The 20542-nt window shown below is 46.9% G+C and overlaps 2 protein-coding genes across 2 annotated transcripts; one reads left to right on the forward strand and one right to left on the reverse strand.

Moving 5' to 3' along the window:
* Positions 1-270: 270 nt before the first annotated feature.
* TLNRD1 (talin rod domain containing 1) lies at positions 271-5978 on the reverse strand. The gene has a single exon (XM_044279515.1). The coding sequence runs from the start codon at positions 5732-5734 to the stop codon at positions 4664-4666; it is 1071 nt and encodes a 356-aa protein (XP_044135450.1). The 5' UTR covers positions 5735-5978; the 3' UTR covers positions 271-4663.
* Positions 5979-10192: 4214 nt separating this feature from the next.
* On the forward strand, positions 10193-17197 carry MESD (mesoderm development LRP chaperone). The gene is made up of 3 exons (XM_044283233.1): positions 10193-10358; positions 15123-15355; positions 16229-17197. The coding sequence occupies exons 1-3, from the start codon at positions 10212-10214 to the stop codon at positions 16485-16487; spliced, it is 639 nt and encodes a 212-aa protein (XP_044139168.1). The 5' UTR covers positions 10193-10211; the 3' UTR covers positions 16488-17197.
* Positions 17198-20542: the final 3345 nt, after the last annotated feature.

The following is a 20542-nucleotide window of genomic DNA, read 5'->3' on the forward strand; positions in this document are numbered from 1 at the left end:
GCCTGTCCTGTAGTTTCAGAACAGCTGGAGACCAGAGGTTACTAATCCCTGGTGTAGAGGATGGAGCCGATTTCGAGCTCTGCCCCCTACACAATGGTAACAGGGGGCAACAAACCCTGGCTGATCAGTTATTGACCACCTATCCAGAGGAGAGGCCATCAATATCAAAATCTGTTACAACCCCTTTAAAAGGGCTGGCTCAAGAAGACTGTTAGGGCTTATGGAGAAAACCCCCAATTTGTACTGAAGATTGAAGAACGCATTCAAGAGTTTCAGAAACTTTTTAATGGGTGAAATAAATACTCCAAATACATGCAAAGTAAAAACTGACATAAAAATGACAATCATTTTATTATAGTGTACATTCAGGAAACACGCTCACTGTAACCCACCCCCAACAGTAAGTCAGCACATGGGGAGAAGGGGGAGAGGTGGCTTTAACTCTCTGGGCACTCCACATTCTCCATTCACACTCCATTTGCAGGATAAAAAGGGTGGCTACATCCAGCAGCTAGAAGCCATACAAAATGTCTAAAACTAAGTGAGGTAACCCTTTTATTCCTGCCGATCATACACAGCAACACCTTGGTGGGAAGCATGGAAGACGTCGGCTCAAAAACTGCGCCCAGCGCGGATTTTAAGGCCTCAATAATGCCACTTTTCTGCCAGGACTTGTAGTAAATGGGGCTTAGTGCTGAAGGGGAACTTTAGAAAGTAAGAACCACTCTCTGGTACTAGAAATAAGCAGTCAATGACAGGGTCACCGCCTCAGTCATGGTCATCAGACACTGCAATAGGGCAAGCAAAGGATGGCGTTCTTCCATTACACAAGACACCGCTTATGTCCACAATACAAGCAAGACATGAGGGTCTGCATTCTGTACTTACAGGGGGTCCTAAACTGGACTGTAAATCTAACAGAGCACCAAGTGCAACTTTGTAGCAAGTAGTGGGCACCATGCTGCAGCCTTAACGCTTCCTTCAAGGGGCTGTCCCACTGCAAGAAGTTCTATCGCTGGGACTCCCCCCCCCCCCCCCCAATACAAGAATGACGTGCCGGAGTAAGCGGTGGTCACACGTGCTCTTCTACTCAATCCAACTCTACTGGACTGCCAACGAGAATCTGATTAAAGGGGTTGTTCACCCCTGGGGGCCTTTTCTGCAGGTGGTGGCCGGACCCACTGAGAGAATCATACTTACCTGATCTCTGCTGCTGGGTTACAGCTCCCTCACGCCCCCTTGGGTGCTGCAGGTGTTGGGTTTCCATGTCGACAGCTGGTTTAGTGGGTGTTAGGTGGAGACTGCAGCTAATGACTGGTCACAGTGGTGACACGTCACCCATGCGTTAGGTGTCCAATTAACATGACATATGGGTGACCCCTGCCAAACCAGATGTTGACACAGGGAGACCCAAGATCTGCAGTGCCAAAGGGGCATGGATTAAGGGGGGGGGGGGGGGGTTGTCTCATCTCAGACAATGGGGGCATATCGCTAGGACCACGCATGACCATTCACTTTTATGGGCCTGACGGAAATAGCCAAAAATGAATGGAGGGTGGCTGCGCAATGGCAGTGTGCTCTCGACCACTTTCAGGGCTTTGCTCTCAATATAGGTGCAGGTCCCAGCAGTGACGAGACTACCCCTTTAAGAAAGTATGATTACCACCGCAGGTCTGGCCACGCTTGGGGCCTGCAGAAAAGGTCCCCAGGGGTGAGGATCTCCCAAACAAAGGTTTGCTCCCGACTGTTGTCTGGTGCAAACAACGCAACTAGGAGTCGAGGGGTTTTATTGAACAACTAAAAACAACAGCTCATTCTAACCCCTCCTGATAATTGCCATGTTGAAATGAAAGTAAAGCAGGCGAGCTGCCCGTCGCAAGCACGAGCAGTCGATCTGCGCTTGTTACAGGCATTTTATCTGCTGTATACCGGGACATTAAGGACCTCGAGCTGCAGTACAGCTGAACTCTTTACATGACAGCACAGGATTCATGTGAACACTGCACCACCTTGTCCATGGGAGCGGTTCTTAACTCTTACATGGGACTGTATCCTCAGTGGCAGAACGTGGCCTTACTAAGATGGAGCCTACAGCATGTCCGTTATATGGTATCACACACCACTGTCAGGAGTCATTTTCCATAACATGCCTCATCACACCAGTCAAACCAATGACAGCTCTCAGAACGAAGATCTATGGACTATGGGAAGCAGCAGTTTTTCTTGCCTTGTGCACTTCCTTACGTTCAGCTAGAATATAACTAGTTGTCCCCACCCGCAGCCTAAAAGAGAGGCTTCGGGAGTGAATGTCGATAAAATTTAGATCAATAGTCTGCAACATCTATGACTAACAGCCTAGGGCCATCAGTAGATGCGCGACATGGACGTGTTGTAGACCACTGCTTTATGGTAAAAATAAAAGTTAGTGCTTGGTTATAAAGCTGTAAAGGGAATCTGTCACCGGTCCTATACTGCCCCGAGTGCTGTGTAAACTGGTACCAGGGACACCGATTACAATGCAGGCGCTGGAGTCCGCTCCATGAAGTGCACCCGTTCAGGAGTCCTGGTGTTCACAAGCTCCCAGCTGCCCCGACCACCCCAAACACTAATGGGCAGATTATTCCCATACAACATAAAAGGGATTAAACTCAATTATCCACCAGATTGCGGAGGGAGCTCATGAGTATCAGAACTCCAGTGTACAAGTCACGCTGGAGCTCACCCCCAGGATTTTTAAGGGGTAGGTTCACACCTGCATTTAACCGATCTGGCATAGAAGGGCCTGCCGGGGGTTCACCAGATCCGGCCGTTCACTGCTGGACCCCCTTGAATACAATGGGATCCGGAGGTTTCTGGCATAAGTGCATGCAACGGTTTTTGTCAGGTCGAAAGCCGACCCCGCAGATCACATTATGGATCCGCTACGGCTAACCTCTGGCACTCCCGCTGTGGTAAAACTACAACTCCCAAGGTGCTTGGCTGTTCTCAGAACTCCATAAAAATGAATGGACCATGCTGGGAGTCGTAGTTTCACCACAGCTGGAGTGCCGGAGGTTAGCCGTCACTGTGGTGTCTGGCAGTGAACAGCAGTATCCGGCTAGGCCTCTGTTCTCTGCCGGATCAGGTAGACACAGGTGTGAACCTACCCTAAGAAAATTACTGATCAAGGAAAGTTACAAAATAAGGTGGTCCTGTGTTGCAATCGGGGTCCGCGTCTCCAGGTTAGACCCCTTTCAGACGAGCGGGTGTCACGCTCGGAACTCGCAGCGCAGCTCCCGGCCTGATCTTCCAGCACTGCGGGGGATCCGCATAATATTATATGGATTTATGATGCCATGTATAACCCTTAGCAGTCTGGAATGTATTGGATAACACTGACATTATATCAGTGTTATCCAATACATTCCAGAACTGTAAGGGTTACACAGCATCATAAATCAATATAATGCCATGTGGACCCCCGCAGTGCTGGAAGATCAGGTCGGGAGTCCGCAGCACGACACCCGCTCGTCTGAAAGGCGCCTTATACTGCCCTCAAAAATGAAACATAAGACTGGCCACAGATTCCCTTTAAATTAACCTTTTATAGAAGAAAAAAATAAATAATTTTTTTTTAAAAAATATGTCATATTTAAAACAAAAAATAAAATACCCCAAGGCTTCACATGGTTGCAGGCACTAAAAGGTTATTACTTTCATGAAGACTGCTGCTTACCCAAGGACAGACATCAGTACTGCAGAAAACTAATATTACCCATATGATTTCGTAGGGACCATTCAGATTAACCATTTCCTTACAGGTTAGGAAGTCCAAATGAATAGAATATGCAGCACTGTAACCAAGAGATTTTAATAAAGAAAAATGCTAACATTTGTTTGCTTGTCCCAAATCTCCCACCCTCCTGTCATCTGACTGCTGGATCAGTAAGGCTCAGTTTACACATTGCTAATTATTTAGGGACTGACATGGACCATCGACTAACGTGAAGTGAACCTCGATCCTGCCATGGCGGCCCATAGACTTTTGTCGGCTGATCCAGTCTATTTTCTTCTGATCATATAAAGTCTATGGGACCACCAGCCCCCAACTCGATATTTAACAGAGACAGAGTGACCTTGTCAGCCAGTGGTCCCTGAGAGATCTCTTGGACCGGACCACCGCAGGTCTTGCTATACACTGCCACAGAGCTCACCCTTTGATAAGCCGCATGAACTGATCGCTATGTAACCACTAGGGCCATGGATGAGCTGGGTACACGATGCATACAGTTCTGTATTCGTGTATGCCCCCTCGCCAGTAAAGTGACACTGGGGTCTGGGATGTATAGCAGGTTAGTTACTGAGTGCCAGCCCGAGAGATCTGCCATCACGTCACTGGGGGCAGCAATGTGCAAACCAGCCTTCTACATATTAAAGCCTCGCTATAGAACAGGTGGCACAGCACCCGCATAGCAGCGCTGGCACCAATAACTTCACTTCTCCTCCACCCACAGCTTTAAATATCATTACAAAATATTTCAAGGCGAAATAATTTTCAATATCTAGCACCTGGAGTGTGCGACAGCCCAAGTATGATCCTTTCATACATGGAGGCCTCTGTCGAGATGGGAGAAAGTGTCGTTTCCTCGGACTACTCTTTGGTAAAAGTGAGGGAAGGGCATATTTAGGGCGATTTCACAGAATTGGAGTGTACTGGCGGAAGAGTTCTAGGAGACGACCGCTCTCTCAGGGCCTGAGATAACAGGTTGCAGCCATCAGACACCGCACAAGCCGAGCTCCTCAGGCGCTCCTTGTAGTCCGTCATCTTGCTGCTGCTGTCCGAGTGCTGGGTTATATCCCTGAGGCATTGGGTCAGGAGAACGCAGGCAGACACCACACTCATGGCACCCCCCAAGATGGCCGTCTGCACCGCTTTGCCCTCTGCGTTCAGAATGGCAGCTTTGCCCAGGAATTGAGGCTCGGTGGCAAAGCCCACCAAGGCATGGACCGCCTGCACCAAGGGACCACTGAAGAGGGCACAGCGGTTTCTGGAGAGTTCACTGGGGGAAGTCTTGACCTCCTTGATGCAGGCCAGGAGAGCGGTGGCACTGGTGCTCATACACTTCACCCCAAGCTTAAACTGTTCCTTAGCAAATTTATCCCTGGACTTCTCGCTGGCGGCCACGCTGGCATCCGTGAGGGTTTTGAGGTTAGTGGACAGGTTCTGGGAGACTTCCAGCAGGAGCTGGGGTGTCAGGTCCTGTAGGGGAACCGTCCTGAGGATAGCACAGTTCTGCTCCACCTCATGGCGGCACCGAGTCACCTTGTAGCGATCCACCAAACCAGGCAGCGCAGACTGGGCACCGGGCACCTCCACCGCTGCCAGGTACGCGGCATGGGCAGACAGCTCAATGAGAGAGACCACCAGGTCCACCATCTCCTGCAGGCTCTCCCCCACCTCGCTGAAGCGGCCCATGTTGAGCTGGCTCTGGACATCATGGGTGAGGATGGACAGTCCTTTGGTCCGGGCAATGACCGTGTCTCGGCACTTCTCGAAGGCCTCCCCCAGCTGGGCACAGCTCTCAGTCCGGACAGGCCGGGGCTCGCTGGACAGCAGGAGCAGGTCAGCCACCAGCTGCATCTTGGCCTTGCACTGGTCACAGATCGTCAGTAGCTTCTTGCGGGGCTGGGAGCCCCCTAGGCCCGCTCCAGAGGGCACAGAAGACCGGGCGGAACCGGAGCCGCCGCTAGCCATCCCGCCGGGAGCAGCGTCTCATACCTCGGCCAGTGGCAGCTGTACCCCGCGATCTCTTCCGCCGCATCATCCCATGGGTGGGTGGCGGGCACAGCCCGGGAGCGGCAGGGATGATCAGACCAGGTGTCGGCTCTGTGCCTCCCGCATCTCGGGATCAGCAGGGTCCTCGGTGCCCGGAGAATCAGTATACACGAGACCCGCCCAAAAACTGCTCTGTCTCTCCCGGCCCGGATAAGGAACGTGGGACGGCGCCGCCCTGTGACGTCACCCGGTAGGGAACAGCGACACCCAGAGGCGACTCTGGGTGTCAGCGGTGGAATTCCAGTGAAGTGCACTTGTCGTGTATGTGCGGGCAGTGTACGAGGCTGGGCACACACCATGGCCGCGGTCCTGCAGCCTCCTGTGACAGCTTCTATGGCAACAGGGGGGCCGCACCCCATTCACTGCCATATACATAGAAGAGATGCCCACACATGACGACAGCCAGCCTATACAGCCACATGCATGAACTGCCCTCAGGGAGGGTGGGTGATGGAGGTGGTGGAGCCCCATGCCTCATCCATATAATGCAGCCTGACATTTGTTGTGTAAGGCTTTGTTCATACTTGTGATTGGAGCCTTTATTCCGTTAAAGGGGTTGTCTCACTTCAGCAAATGGCATTTATCATGTAGAGAAAGTTAATACAAGACACTAATGTATTGTGATTGTCCATATTGCCTCCTTTGCTGGCTGGATTCATTTTTCTATCACATTATACACTGCTCGTTTCCATGGTTACAACCACCCTACAATCCATCAGTGGCGGTCATGCTTTTACACTATAAGGAAAATGTGCTGGCCTCTCTGGTGGCCGGGGCCATGGGAGCTCACATAGTGTGCAAGCACGACCACCACTAAAGGATTGCAGGGTGGTTGTAACCATGGAAACGAGCAATGTATAATGTGATGGAAAAATGAATCCAGCCAGCAATGGAAGCAAAATGGACAATCACAATACAATAGTAAGTGCCTTGTAGTAACTTCCTCTACATAATAAATGCCATTTGCTGAAGTGGAAAAAAAAAAAAAACACTTAAAAAATACCAGACATAACAGTGCAGCATGCCAGGCTACCGGGAAGTCCCCAGTAAATAATCAGTGGCAGGGGGTGGACAGGGTACTTAAAGGAAAAATGGAAAAAAAAGAGTGGGCAGCAGAATATACTGTCTCATCAGAACCAAATATTACAGTACAGCACAATATACTGCCCCAGCAGAACCAAATACCACAGTGCAGCACAATATACTGCCCCAGCAGAACTAAATACCACAGTGCAGCACAATATACTGCCCCAGCAGAACCAAATACCACAGTGCAGCACAATATACTGCCCCAGCAGAACCAAATACCACAGTGCAGCACAATATACTGCCCCAGCAGAACCAAATACCACAGTGCAGCACAATATACTGCCCCAGCAGAACTAAATACCACAGTGCAGCACAATATACTGCCCCAGCAGAACCAAATACCACAGTGCAGCACAATATACTGCCCCAGCAGAACCAAATACCACAGTGCAGTATAATATATTGCCCCAGCAGAACCGAATACCACAGTGCAGCACAATATACTGCCCCAGCAGAACCAAATACCACAGTGCAGCACAATATACTGCCCCAGCAGAACTAAATACCACAGTGCAGTATAATATACTGCCCCAGCAGAACTAAATACCACAGTGCAGCACAATATACTGCCCCAGCAGAACTAAATACCACAGTGCAGTATAATATACTGACCCAGCAGAACTAAATACCACAGTGCAGCACAATATACTGCCCCAGCAGAACCAAATACCACAGTGCAGTATAATATACTGCCCCAGCAGAACCAAATACCACAGTGCAGTATAATATACTGCCCCAGCAGAACTAAATACCACAGTGCAGTATAATATACTGACCCAGCAGAACCGAATACCACAGTGCAGTATAATATACTGACCCAGCAGAACCGAATACCACAGTGCAGCACAATATACTGCCCCAGCAGAACCGAATACCACAATGCAGCACAATATACTGCCCCAGCAGAACCAAATACCACAGTGCAGTACAATATACTGACCCAGCAGAACTAAATACCACAGTGCAGCACAATATACTGCCCCAGCAGAACCAAATACCACAGTGCAGCACAATATACTTCCCCATCAGAACCAAATACCACAGTGCAGCACAATATACTGCCCCAGCAGAACCAAATACCACAGGGCAGCACAATATACTGTCCCAGAAGAACCAAATACCACAGTACAGCACAATATACCGCCCTAGCAGCCCCCAAATACTAAAGCGCAGCACAATATACTGCCTCATCAGAACCACATTTTACAGTACAGTACAATATACTGCTCCAGCAGAACCAAATACCACAGAGCAGCACAAAATAGCTTTTTTATGCTGGCACTTCAGAATGAGATTATGTCTGTTAAAGCCAGAGGTCACACTACAGTTTTTCTAGAATAGTAAAAATGCTCCTCTTACCATTTTGGAGGAGTATTAGTAGCCGAGGAGGAGTATGAAAGTTACAGTAATTCAGATACATACCGTATTTTTCACCCTATAAGACGCACCGGCCCATAAGACGCACCTAGGTTTTTTAGGAGGAAAATAAGAAAAGAAAAAATTTTTTTTAACCAAAAGGTGTGCTTTTGGTGGGTTTTTAACTAACGGTGGTCTGTGCATGACACTACTATGGGGGATCTGTGGATGGCACTGTTATGGGGGGATCTGTGGGTGGCACTGTTATGGGGGATCTGTGGATGGCACTGTTATGGGGGGAACTGTGGGTGGCACTGTTATGGGGGGGTGATCTGTGGATTGCACTGTTAAGGGGGGGATCTGTGGATTGCACTGTTATGGGGGGGGGGAATCTGTGGGAGGCACTGTAATGGGGGGATCTGTGGATGGCACTGTTATGGGGGGGTGATCTGTGGGTGGCACTGTTATAGGGGGGTGATTCACTGTACTCCGGCCCCTCACTCACTGCTTTATTGCCTAAACCTTTTATAATAACTTTAATTGAAGTTCTGATCCCCAGCCCCATCTGTACTACTTACTAAATGTCCTGCAGCAGGCAGCGCAGGGCGGGCGGCCGTAACTCATTCATTTATGACTCAACTTCAACTTCATTTATGAATGAAGTAGGCGGCGCAGGCACGTGACATCAGTGAGTTACAGCCGTCCGCCCTGCTCTGCCTGCTCCAGGAGATTTAGTAAGTAGTACAGATGGGGCTGGGGATCAGAACTTCAATTAAAGTTATTATTATAAAAGGTTGGCGGGGCCAGAGTACAGTGACCGCACCGCCCTGCCGCATTTGCATGACACCGGCCCCCCTCCCTCCCCCTCCAGCTGATACATCGCAGTCTGCGATGTAAAATGGCAGCATTCGCCCCATAAGACACAGGGGCATTTCCCCCCACTTTTGGGGGAAAAAAGTGCGTTTTAGGGCTCATGCACACGACCGTGTTTCACGGCCATGAGATGTCCGTGGAACCACGGGCTGGAATCCTGCTGAGAGCAGGAGCGCACAGCGTCATTGGTTGCTATGACGCCGTGCGCTCCCTGCTGCCGCCGCAATACAGTAATACACTGGTATAGGCCTGTGCATCAGTATTATCTGCATTTTATATATTAAAAGTGTATTTTTTGTTGGGACATGCGGGCTTTGTCATCGTGTACTTGCGCCCGGAGCATGCGCAGACACATAAAAGCGGCCGGCTAAGTGCGGGAGCCAGAGACGGGGGTCACGCAGTGACAAGGAGCGCACCGCGCATGCGCGAGACTTGCACAATCCCAGCCTCACAGCAGGCTGTCAATTACAGTGAGGGGAGGATGGGTAAGAAGCGGGCTTAGCTTGACTTGAAGCAAGGAGGCCGCTGCCCCCTTGACTACTAGCTGACTCTGAGGATAGCGAAAACACTGATTAAAACAGCGTTTTTATAAAGTATACAACAACCAGTGGAGGAATGAAAAACATGATTAGGAACACACGGGGGGCTACTGTAAGGTAATGATGTCGGTTTAAAACGTGTTTTGGAGGTGACAGGTTCCCTCTAAGGCGCCTAACCCATTACTATAACTTTGCTGTGTGGCCATTTGGATTCTAGTTATGGGACTGACACACGAACCTATGAATGCAGGAGACCAGTGAAGTCTAATTTAGAAGACACTTTCTCTTAACACATTCATTGCCTTTAGAGAATTATTAGATGCCAAGCTGAAGCTTCTGGCAAATAACAGAAAAAAGTGATAAGTGCCCAAAAGAAACATGGCCGCCACAGCCACCAATCAGAGGAAATAACAGGCGGCGCTCAACTATTGGGTCTTCAACTTTGATCCAGCCAATCAGCGCCAGCTGTAGCCCAGCTGACCCCTGCTGTCGGCTGCCTGTAGTAGGGCTGTGCGCATGCTCGCGGGGTGGAGAGGGTCATGGCGGCTGTCTGTGTGAGGGGCCTGTGTGTGTGTCTGCTGCTTGTGCTGAGTCTCACAGCGGCGGCGGAGGAGAAGAAGAGAAAGAAGAAAGATGTCCGGGATTACAATGACGCGGACATGGCGCGGCTGCTGGAGCAGTGGGAGGTAAAGCGCTGACACCTGAGTGAATGGAGGGAACGTGCGAGTTCTATCCGTCTATAGTTGTCAGCAGCTGCACATTCAGCTGGTCACAGGAGGGTTAAATGGATGGGAGAATGATCAGTTCTGATGACTTTAGCCAAGAGCACTCAGCAGCTGGGATCGAGGTATTACAGTGCGGATTGCCAGTGCTCCATCATTGTTCTTTGAGATGCAACTTCTGACATCCCCACTGATCCCAAAACTGGGACCCGGTTCCCCAGGGAGTATAGATCGCTGCCTGCACATAGACTGAAGGGGTAGTCAAGCCTACGGGAGCGGTGGCCACCATGCAGTAGGACACAGTGCAGACTAGCAGGTTTGCCCCCAGACTGATGCAGCTTTCTATTGATTGTGAAGGGTGTGCTGTTGTCATTCGTGGTTCCATAACGTGGCCCTGCAAAAAAAAAAAAAGATAGAGCATGTCCTATTCGTGTCCGTTTTGCGGACATCAATAGGCATTTCTATAATGGGGCTACGCAGGCGGCCTCTGTGTTTTGCAGATCTGCATTTTGTGGACCGCAAAACACTGCAACTGAATGAGCCCTAAGCAGCAGTTTGACCTCTTCTATTTGTGCCTGTATAGGTGGGGTCCGCCTGCTGGGATACCCACCAGTCTGTGGAATGCTACCCTACTGCCCCCCGTTTCTGTTCCCAGCTGTGATGGCTGGACATCACCGCACTGGTACTTTGCTTCATGTTTCATTATGGAGGGCAGTGGTCGCCCAGACTGGGTGTAATTGTACTTACTTCTCAGGCGATAACCCCCACTCCCCTTTAAATCAGTATATTTCCCTTAAAGGGGTTGTCTGTATTCAGAGCTGAACCCGGACATACCCTTATTTTCACCCAGGCAGCCCCCCTGAGGCTAGCATCGGAGCATCTCCTGCTCCAATGCGCTAGATCGCGCAGGGCATGGGCTCTTTTGTTTACAATAACACACTCCTCCTCCTCTGATGGGCAGGCTTTAGCGCTGCCCTAGCCGTTTTACTGGCTAGGGCAGCGCTAAATCCCGCCCATCAGTGCCGGTGATGTCACCAAGCTTCCTGGCAGCCCCACGAAGAGCCCCGGTACATCACGAGGAACTGCGCGATTTAGCACAGGGCAAAGGAGAGCATCGGAGCATGAACTGCTCCGATGCTTAAGTCAGGAGGGCTGCCGGGGTGAAAATGGAGGGATGTCCGGGTTCAGCTCTGAACCTGGACAACCCCTTTAAAGCAAATCTGTTGTCTGTATATTTCTCGCTATTGTACAAAGGTCCATTGACCAAAGCAGCACAAAAAATATCGCCCTCGTCAACTATTAGAAGCGATTCCAGAACACAGTGAACTTGGTTATGACAGGCTGCCGTCCATGTATACCCCTATATTCAAGTCCAGCCGGCACTACACCACGGCGTTCATGCTGCAACGGGAAGGAGCGAACCCCCACATAAAATATTTGAAATCCTGGCAACCGTGTCTTGCTTCCAAGTGTATTCCTTTATTTTATTGTCCTAATTCATCCAATATGACGCGTTTCGGCACAACGTTTTTATCAATCAGAATACATAAGACAAGCACATACTTGTATAATAAAATCAGCTATCGGCGGTATCCGGGTCAGCACGAATCAACATAAAGGTTTCACTTTATACAAAACATAAACGGGTAAGAAAAAGGACGGGATTCCTGCGAGCCGGCTGACTCGCTCCCAGAACTGGAAGAATAAAATCCAAGCTTGAAAAATTCTTTATTCTTCCAGTTCTGGGAGCAAGTCAGCCGGCTCGCAAGAATCCCATTCTTCTTTTTTACGGAGAGGCGGCTGGCGCCCAACAGGAGGAGGCGTAGGGCGGGCCGCAAACACCGGCGGAACAACTGTGATGGGATCGAGCCAGGCGGAACAAACCCGCTCCCAGGTATGAATGACTCACTTGTTATAAACTTGTCATCTAAAAGTTTCGAGCCCGAACAGATGAGGGTATTGCAGAAAGGCTTGAGATTTAGTCCAACTACTGACTGACAGTTTCCAATTTGATGTTGATTTGCAACAGTTTTTCCGTAAAATTAGATTGAAGGCCAATTTTGCTGAACCTAGATCATTGGCTAAAGTAACCAGTGAAAGAGAGGATGTGGTGAAGGGACAATTGAGCCTCACACATTTGGGTCTGAAGCTGAAAAGCACATTCATGCCACCAAGGACATACCATCCAGTGGAAACATGTACAGTTTGTTTCTAAAGAAGCCGAGAAACTGTTACTCTCCATCAAACGGGGTGACTTGCAGATAACGCATAATATTACTACACAGCAGAGAGCAGCCATCAGAGCACTAATGGAGGGTAAAGCCTTAATTTTGAAACCTGCTGATGAAGGGGGTTCCATAGTGGTTATGGACAGAAATAAATATATAAAGGAAGTCATGCGCCAGCTATCTGACACAGAAACCTACGAGGTGCTGCAGAGAGATCCGGTTTTCTCCATTAAAGAAAAAATCATTAAAATGGTGGATTATTACAAGCATGAGGGTGTCATTGATGAGCGGCTGCAGAATTTCCTGATCAATCAGTCACCTGTTACTCCAGTATTGTATATACTTCCTAAAGTGCACAAAACACTGGTGGACCCCCCCTGGTCGTCCTATTGTGGCTTCAATGGACTCAATATTACCCCCCTTATCTATGGTATTGGAGAAGATCCTGACCCCGTCGATTAAGAATACACAATCTTTCTTATTAGACACAGCTCATCTCTTGAGGTCAATTGTGGACTTGGGCTCCGTTCCTCCAGACAGCTGGCTGGTGACCATAGACGTTGTGAGCCTTCATATGTCAATAGAACATGAAGGAGGGGTTAAGGCTGTTGCTGATTTATTAGGAACCAGTGACTACTCAGTTATACAACAGGAATTATTTCTACGAATATTGCGTCTGGTTTTGTTTGAGAAATATTTTATGTTTGAAGATGCTTATTATTTGCAGCTCTGTGGGACCGCGATGGGGTCGAATGTGGCGCCACCCTATGCTAATGTGTTTGTCATCTTTTGAAGAGTTGCACATATATAATACTGAGCAGTATCAGGGTAATATCCTGACATTGAAAAGGATTATTGATGACATTTTTTTGCGTGTGAGCTTGGCCACAGGAGACCCTCCTTTCTTTCTTTAACCACCTGAACAATGCATGCAAAGGCTTGAAATTTACTATCACTTTTGATAAACAAATGGTGAGTTTCTTGGATACTGTGGTTATAAAGGGTGAGTTCGGTCATCTTTCCACGGATCTATACAGGAAAAATACAGATAGAAATAGTATCCTGTGCTCACCCCCCTTCACTTAGGCCTCGTTCACACTTCAGTGTTTGTTCAGTGATTTCCATCAGTGATTTGTGAGCCAAAACCAGGTGCAGCTCTAAACATAGAACAGGAGCAGATCTTTCCCTTCTACCTAATGTCTATGGAGGCTCCACTTCTGGTTTTGGCTCACAAATCACTGACCAAACACTGAAGTGTGAACTAGGCCTTAAGAGAGCAATACCTAAGTCCCACTTTCAGCGAATCAAACGTTTAGTATCTGACCCAGGGCAACAGGACCACAGGTTAGAAGAGACGACCGGCAGGTTTACTGAGAGGGGATACCCCAGATCAATTGTAGATGAGGCAAAATCTACCATTACAAAAGGGAAACTACAAAGGATAACATTTATACATAAGTTTCATCCATATAATGCAGGTTTTGATGGAATGATCAAGAAGCATAGGCATATACTAACCAAGGCATATCCTGGTGTGGAGGAATTTAGAAATCCTCCCTTGATCTGCAATAAAAAGAACCCTCGTTTTAGGGATACATTGATACATGCGGCTCTGGGTAGCCCGATGGAAACAATGAAACAAAGCATATTTAGAACAGTGAGAAAAGGCACCTTTCCGTGCCTCCATTGTTTCTAATGCGCTCACATTATAAATGATTCAGAATTTCACCGTCCCCACATGGGACAAGCCTTTAAGGTGAAGGGGTTTTCCATGTGTGACTCCACAAATGTTATCTATATGATAAAATGTCTTTGTGGTCTGGCGTTTATAGGGGAAACAAGGCAAGCTGTAGGAGATAGAATAGGGAAACATAAATCCACTATAAGAACAGAAAACGTACTGCTGTCGTTGCCCTATCATTCTGATAAATGTAGACATACTGTGTCACAGCCGGGATTTCAGGTGCTTGAACAAATAGAGACCAAGAAGAGAGGGAGATATCAAGAAGCTGGTAGTAGAGAGGCTTACTGGATTCACACCTTGACCACGATGCATCCCAGAGGTTTAAATCGGGAATATGAGATTGCATGTTTGTAGGGAGTATCACTGATCTGTTCTATAATGTTTCATAGACTTCATCGTCCGCTGATCTTCTATATGGATAGCATATTATCCTTTTCTTACCTGTTTATGTTTTGTATAAAGTGAAACCTTGATATTGATTCGTGCTGACCCGGATACCGCCGGTTGCTGATTTTGTTATATAGGTATGTGCTTGTCTTGATTATGTATTCTGATTGATAGAGGCTTTGTGCCGCAACACTTCATATTGGATGAATTATGACAATAAAATAAAGGAATACACTAGGAAGCAAGACACAGTGGCTGGGATTTCTTCAAATATAGTACATGTATGTATACCCAGCAGCCTTTCCGTTATCATGTGGATAGGAGACCGAAATCTCTCCAATTCCATTCATTATTGTTCCTCTTCCTCAGAAAGATGATGACATAGAAGAAGGCGACCTGCCCGAACACCAAAGAAAACCTGCCCCAGTAGACTTCTCAAAGCTTGATCCTAAGAACCCAGAGAGCATCTTGCAGGTAACCAAGAAGGGCAAGACTATAATGATCTTTGCAACTGTATCTGGAAACCCAACAGAGAAGGATACGGAGGAGATTACAAGCTTGTGGCAGGGCAGCCTGTTCAATGCCAACTATGACATCCAGAGGTAAGTGGATAAGTTTATAGAGGTCCTTAGGATTTCTGAGCATAGCTGTAGCTTCCGTGCACTGCAAGAGAAGCTGAGACACTGGTGCGCCAGCTCGCTGCACTTTTTACTGGCCACCTGGTAGTTGGCGCCTAGTCTCATATCACCTTAGGAATGGCAGGATTGGACATCCCCCTTTAAGCCAATCAAAATAACCGTGGCTACATTTGTATTAGTTCTTTTGAGCCAGAGGCACCAGGGTGGCCTCATTATTTAATATTGGGGGTTAACTTTACTTATGGTGGACTGGTGACAGAGGCATCCTATTTTTGAAGGAAAATGTTGAGAAATACCCAAATGTGATTTTAATAAACTTACTGCTAAGGCTAGGTTCATATCACCGTTTCATTTTCCATTCTTCTGATCCATCCGTTATTTTTAACAGGAGAAAAAGTCCCCCATTTAATACTTTTTCTTCCATTTAAACTAACGAATCTGGGATGGAATTGGACTGAAAAAAACGGGTAAAAAATTAGCATAATGGATGCTCAAAATAAAGGTTGTTTAAAAAAAAAATAAAAAATTGCTATTGATATGTCAGAAGAACGATAAATGAAGCAGCATGGGTCTGCGGTGCGGAACAGAGGCACGGAAAGCACTTCAGAGTTGAATGGGTCCTCATCCGTCTGCGGCAACCACATGGGATGGTGCCCGCGCATTGGGGATTGCAAATTGTGGTCCCCAATGCATGGAATGGTGGGCACACATGTGCATAAGGCCTAACGGATACATTGTAGCAAATGCACTTTGTGGGCAGGACTAGATGAGGACCAGTTTTTCAGCTTTGGTTTCTGATGACAGCACAAGTGTAACAATTTCTTTGGTTCACTGTAGGTTCATTGTGGGACCAAACAGAGTGATCTTTATGCTACGTGACGGTGGCTATGCCTGGGAGGTGAAGGACTTCCTTGTGGGTCAGGACAGGTGTGCAGATGTGACACTCGAAGGACAGGTGTACCCGGGCAAGGGAGCAGATGGCAGTACTAAAACCAAAAACCAGAGCAAACCGGAGAAAAATAAGAAAAGTGACAGCAAGAAATCAAAGTCATCCACGGAAACAAACAGAGCATCTGCTGCCAAGGAGGATTTATGACCGTGCCCTGATGTTCAGACTCTAAGGACAACGATGCGTTTCTTACAGCTGTACAGCAATATGTGGACAGGTCTTATGTGGCTGATTATTCAGAATCCAGGATTAATCTTACAGGGCATCAAAAACGCCAGAGGCTCGCGACAACCAATTGAATATCACCACTAAGGCTTCCTGCACATGTTGCGGATTATGTACGTTTTTTCAGCATGGATTCCTGTGTGCATAGTACGGTACCAGCAGTGTGAAAATAGACCAATTTCACCTTGTTGATATTTTCTGCTCGGAAATTGACCTGCTGTGCGGATTTGCAGATCTGCAGCATGTTAATTATGTTTGCAGTTTTAACTGTGGATTTCACCCTTTTCAAATGAAGAGTGAGATCTGCGGCAAAACTGCATCAAATTTGCACGAAAAAATACTATCAGAAACTGCGGTTTTGGGTGCAGAAACGCACAGAAAGCCACATAGAAATCTGTGCGGCTCTTCTGCATGTTCACACGCACCAGTTATGCAGGTACCCTAATGCTGGCTAGTAAATGAAGGATGTGGTTTGATGTGCTATAGGCAGCTGCTCCAGATTTCACAGGTTAAGGGTCCATTCACACGTCCGTGGTGTATTGCGGATCTGGAATACACCCGGCCGGCACCCCCATAGAAATGCCTATTCTTGTCTGCAATTGCGGACAAGAATAAAGCTGCAGACCGGAAGATCGGGGCCGCGCTCCGGAATTGCGGATGCGTAGAGCAAACAGTGTGCTCTCTGCATCCGTTCCTGCCCGATTGAGAATGAATGGGTCCACACCCGTTCTGCAATTTGCAGAACGGATGCGGGCCCATTCTACGGACGTGTGAATGGAGCCTAAAGGGTAACTATACCTACTGTATGAAAAAGCGAAGGCGCAGAACTGGTGCTTTGGCTTTCATCAGCTCTGCTTTTCGGGCACATGAATACAGATCCCTTTATACTTTCTGTGGATCTTGACTCAACACATGCTCAAAGCCAAAGGGCCCGAGTGCTCAGAGCAGTTCTTCATCTTTGTGTTTTTTGTTTTTTTTTTAGTTTTTTTACTGTATGACTTGCTTCTGATCAGGTGAAGAATTTCATAATTATCTTTGCTTCTTCAATCAAGTGTTAAGATATTGCTCATTGTTTTGTATGCTGAAGTTTTAGACTTTCTAGATTATAGGATGCCAGTTTAAATAGCATCGGCCAGCAAGATCTTCCCTATTACACCAGCCATATGCCTAGTTAGGTTGGTCCTGCTGATTATAATACCGTATTCAGGTTCATCTGTTTCTGAGAAACATAACCCTTTTATTATATGTAAATTAGTTATTCCGCTCTGCACTTCTTGCATCTTGCCTGGCCCTGTTATCTTGTGCCAGCACCATAGTGTACACTATCAGTCCAGTACTTCTGTCTCCCCAGCCATGCAGATGACTACTGCACAAGCGTCAATCACTCCCTCCTCCACCCTAATAAAGTCATGAGTCTCCCCTTGGAGGATGTCATCATTGGCACATGTGCAGTAGTCATCTCAACTGCTGGGAAAGAAGAGGCACAGGCATGAGATTACAGGACTAAGTGAAATCACTTGTCTTTCTCAATCAAGGGAATGGGGGGAGTGTTTTAACTGCAGAGAGACTGAGCCCTGCTCCTTGATGCTGCGGAGACCTAATTTTTTTCATATTAAAAATGTATTTTTCCTAGAAATGGCACAAGAGAGGAACATAAATGAGATTGTTTTAGCTCAGCAATATGCCTGGGGTAGTAGGGTTGATCCTGCTAACAGATGGTTGGTCTTTAAAGGTATGTCCACACACGACTTATTTGGTGCAGAAAAACTGCATCTTCTGCAAAATACAGAAGTAGCATGCACAGGTGGCTCCAAGTTTGCAGTGGATTTCCTACTATGCATTTACAAAGGGTGAAATCTACTGTGGAAAGCTGCAGCATAAAATTGACATGCTGCATTTTTTAAATCCAGAGGTTAATTTATGCTGTGAATTTTTTTTTTTTTTTTACATACATGTAGATGAGATTTGAAAAGTCTCATCCAGCTTGTTGGTACTGTACTATGCCGTGGATTTACCACATCATTTCTGTAGTGGAAATCTGCCATGTGTGACCATACCCTTAAAGGGAATCTGTCACCAGGAAATTCCCTTTTAAACCAGGCGCAATGACTTGTAGGGCTAGCCCAGCTGAATGTATTGCATCCTTTCTCTCCATATGCAAATGAACAGTTAAATACGCCAAAGATGGGACTGAGCCCCTGTGCGCACTTCTGCCAGGCCCACTCTCTCTTCTTGATTGACAGAGCCAGGCATAATTACTGTGCAGGAACCCAATCAAGAAGACGAGGGAGGGGCTGGCAGAGGAGCAAGGGTGCACAGAATGGCTTGGACTGACCCTTGGTGCAACTAGATTAAAAGTATTTTTCTCCAGAATAAAATTACAAATCGCTAAGCAAAATATCGCGTCCCCACCTATCCCTTGGTTGAACTTGATGGACTTATGTCTTTTTTCAACCATATTAACTATGTGACTATATATTTGTATTCAGCTGAGCTAGCCCACAAGGCAGTGAGCCTGGTTTTAAAACTGAATTTTCTGGTAATAGATTACCTTCAAGTAATTTCACTCTTCTCAGATTTTTATGCCCATTTCCCCCCTTGTTTCCCATGCACAGCTGCCTCTCGGTAAAGCCTAGTTAACCCTGCACACCTCTGGGACAGTTAATGTGTAGAGGCCTCTATAGGTAACATCAGGATAAATGTTTAATCTGGTGATTCAGCTGAACGCTCCCCTGCACTACTAGGTACAAGCGAGGCAGGCCTTGTCTGTGTGATGCCCAGTGTTGTAGTTTCAGCAGTTTTTCTAATGCTTTTCTAATCTGTTTCTTTATATGCTTAGATGGTTTTGTTCTACTATAAATTTTGGAGTTATAATCATGGCAACAAAATATCTTCCTCAGTGTTATTTTGCTTACTATATTGTACAGAGTCCAGATATTTCCTATGTATTGTCCCTATGATCCTCACTCGGAGTATTTTTATTTTTTATTTGCCCGTTTTCTCTCACAAATATAATATCTGTATTATTAAGAACATATTGTTTTCAATTTCTGTCATTGATCTTTGGTTTTTCATGCGTAATGGGCTCTAAAAATAGTTTGGAATGATATGTACTTTTCTAGCCAGGATGAAAAAGGGAATTGGGATTACCGATAATTAAATTTCCTGGAGTCCCTCATGACAGCACTACTGAAGTTGTTCCCTTTGATTTTTTTGGGAAAGAAAATGATGATTTCTTACCGGTAATTTGATTTTCCTGAGTCCATGACAGTACCAGGAGAGAGGATCCCCCGCCCAGGACAGGAAACCCACAGATATTTAAGAAGGAGGGGCCTCTCCATTCCTCAGTGGTCTTCAGAGACTAAGACAGCATCCCCGCTAATCATTTGTCTGATTCATCTAAATCCATTGTGTATAATTCACTGAAATTATTTGTATTTATTTTATTTTTTTGTTGCTGCGCACCATAGCCAAGACCCATCACCAACACCAAACTAAGGGATGGAATATAAGGGTGCTGTCATGGACTTTGAAAAATTACCGGTCAGAATAATTATAATTTTTCCCTTCGTCCTATGACAGCACCTGGAGAGATCTCAAAAATAGAGAGCTAGGGTGGGATAACAGCCTGCAAGACCTTACGCCCAAAGGAAAGGTCGGAGACAGAAGAGAGGTCCAGTCGATAGTGCCTATAGAAGGTTAGAGCACAAGACCAGGTAGCCGCCTTGCAAATGTTGTGAATAGACGCATCTGCTCTCTCTGCCAACGAAGTAGATACCGCTCTTGTGGAATGCGCCATCCAACCCATAGGTACCGGTTTCTGTAAGGAAACATAAGCTAGACAGAAAGCTTGCTTAATCCACCTGGCCATGGAACTTTTGCTAGCAGCCTTTCCTTTATTAGGACCTGAATACTGAACAAACAAAGTAGCATCTCCTAACGTCCAAGCAACTAAACTCCAACTCCTTCTGACACCT

This window comes from Bufo gargarizans, chromosome 2, assembly GCF_014858855.1.
Source record: "Bufo gargarizans isolate SCDJY-AF-19 chromosome 2, ASM1485885v1, whole genome shotgun sequence".
Taxonomy (NCBI): Eukaryota; Metazoa; Chordata; class Amphibia; order Anura; family Bufonidae; genus Bufo; species Bufo gargarizans.

Excerpts from the sequence above, each read along its gene's own strand:
- MESD (XM_044283233.1), top strand. The coding sequence starts at position 10,212 with ATGGCGGCTGTCTGTGTGAGGGGCCTGTGTGTGTGTCTGCTGCTTGTG. Across the intron at positions 10,359-15,122 it reads GGCTGCTGGAGCAGTGGGAG|AAAGATGATGACATAGAAGA; the intron begins GTAAAGCGCTGA and ends CCTCTTCCTCAG. Across the intron at positions 15,356-16,228 it reads GCCAACTATGACATCCAGAG|GTTCATTGTGGGACCAAACA; the intron begins GTAAGTGGATAA and ends GGTTCACTGTAG.
- TLNRD1 (XM_044279515.1), bottom strand. The coding sequence starts at position 5,734 with ATGGCTAGCGGCGGCTCCGGTTCCGCCCGGTCTTCTGTGCCCTCTGGA.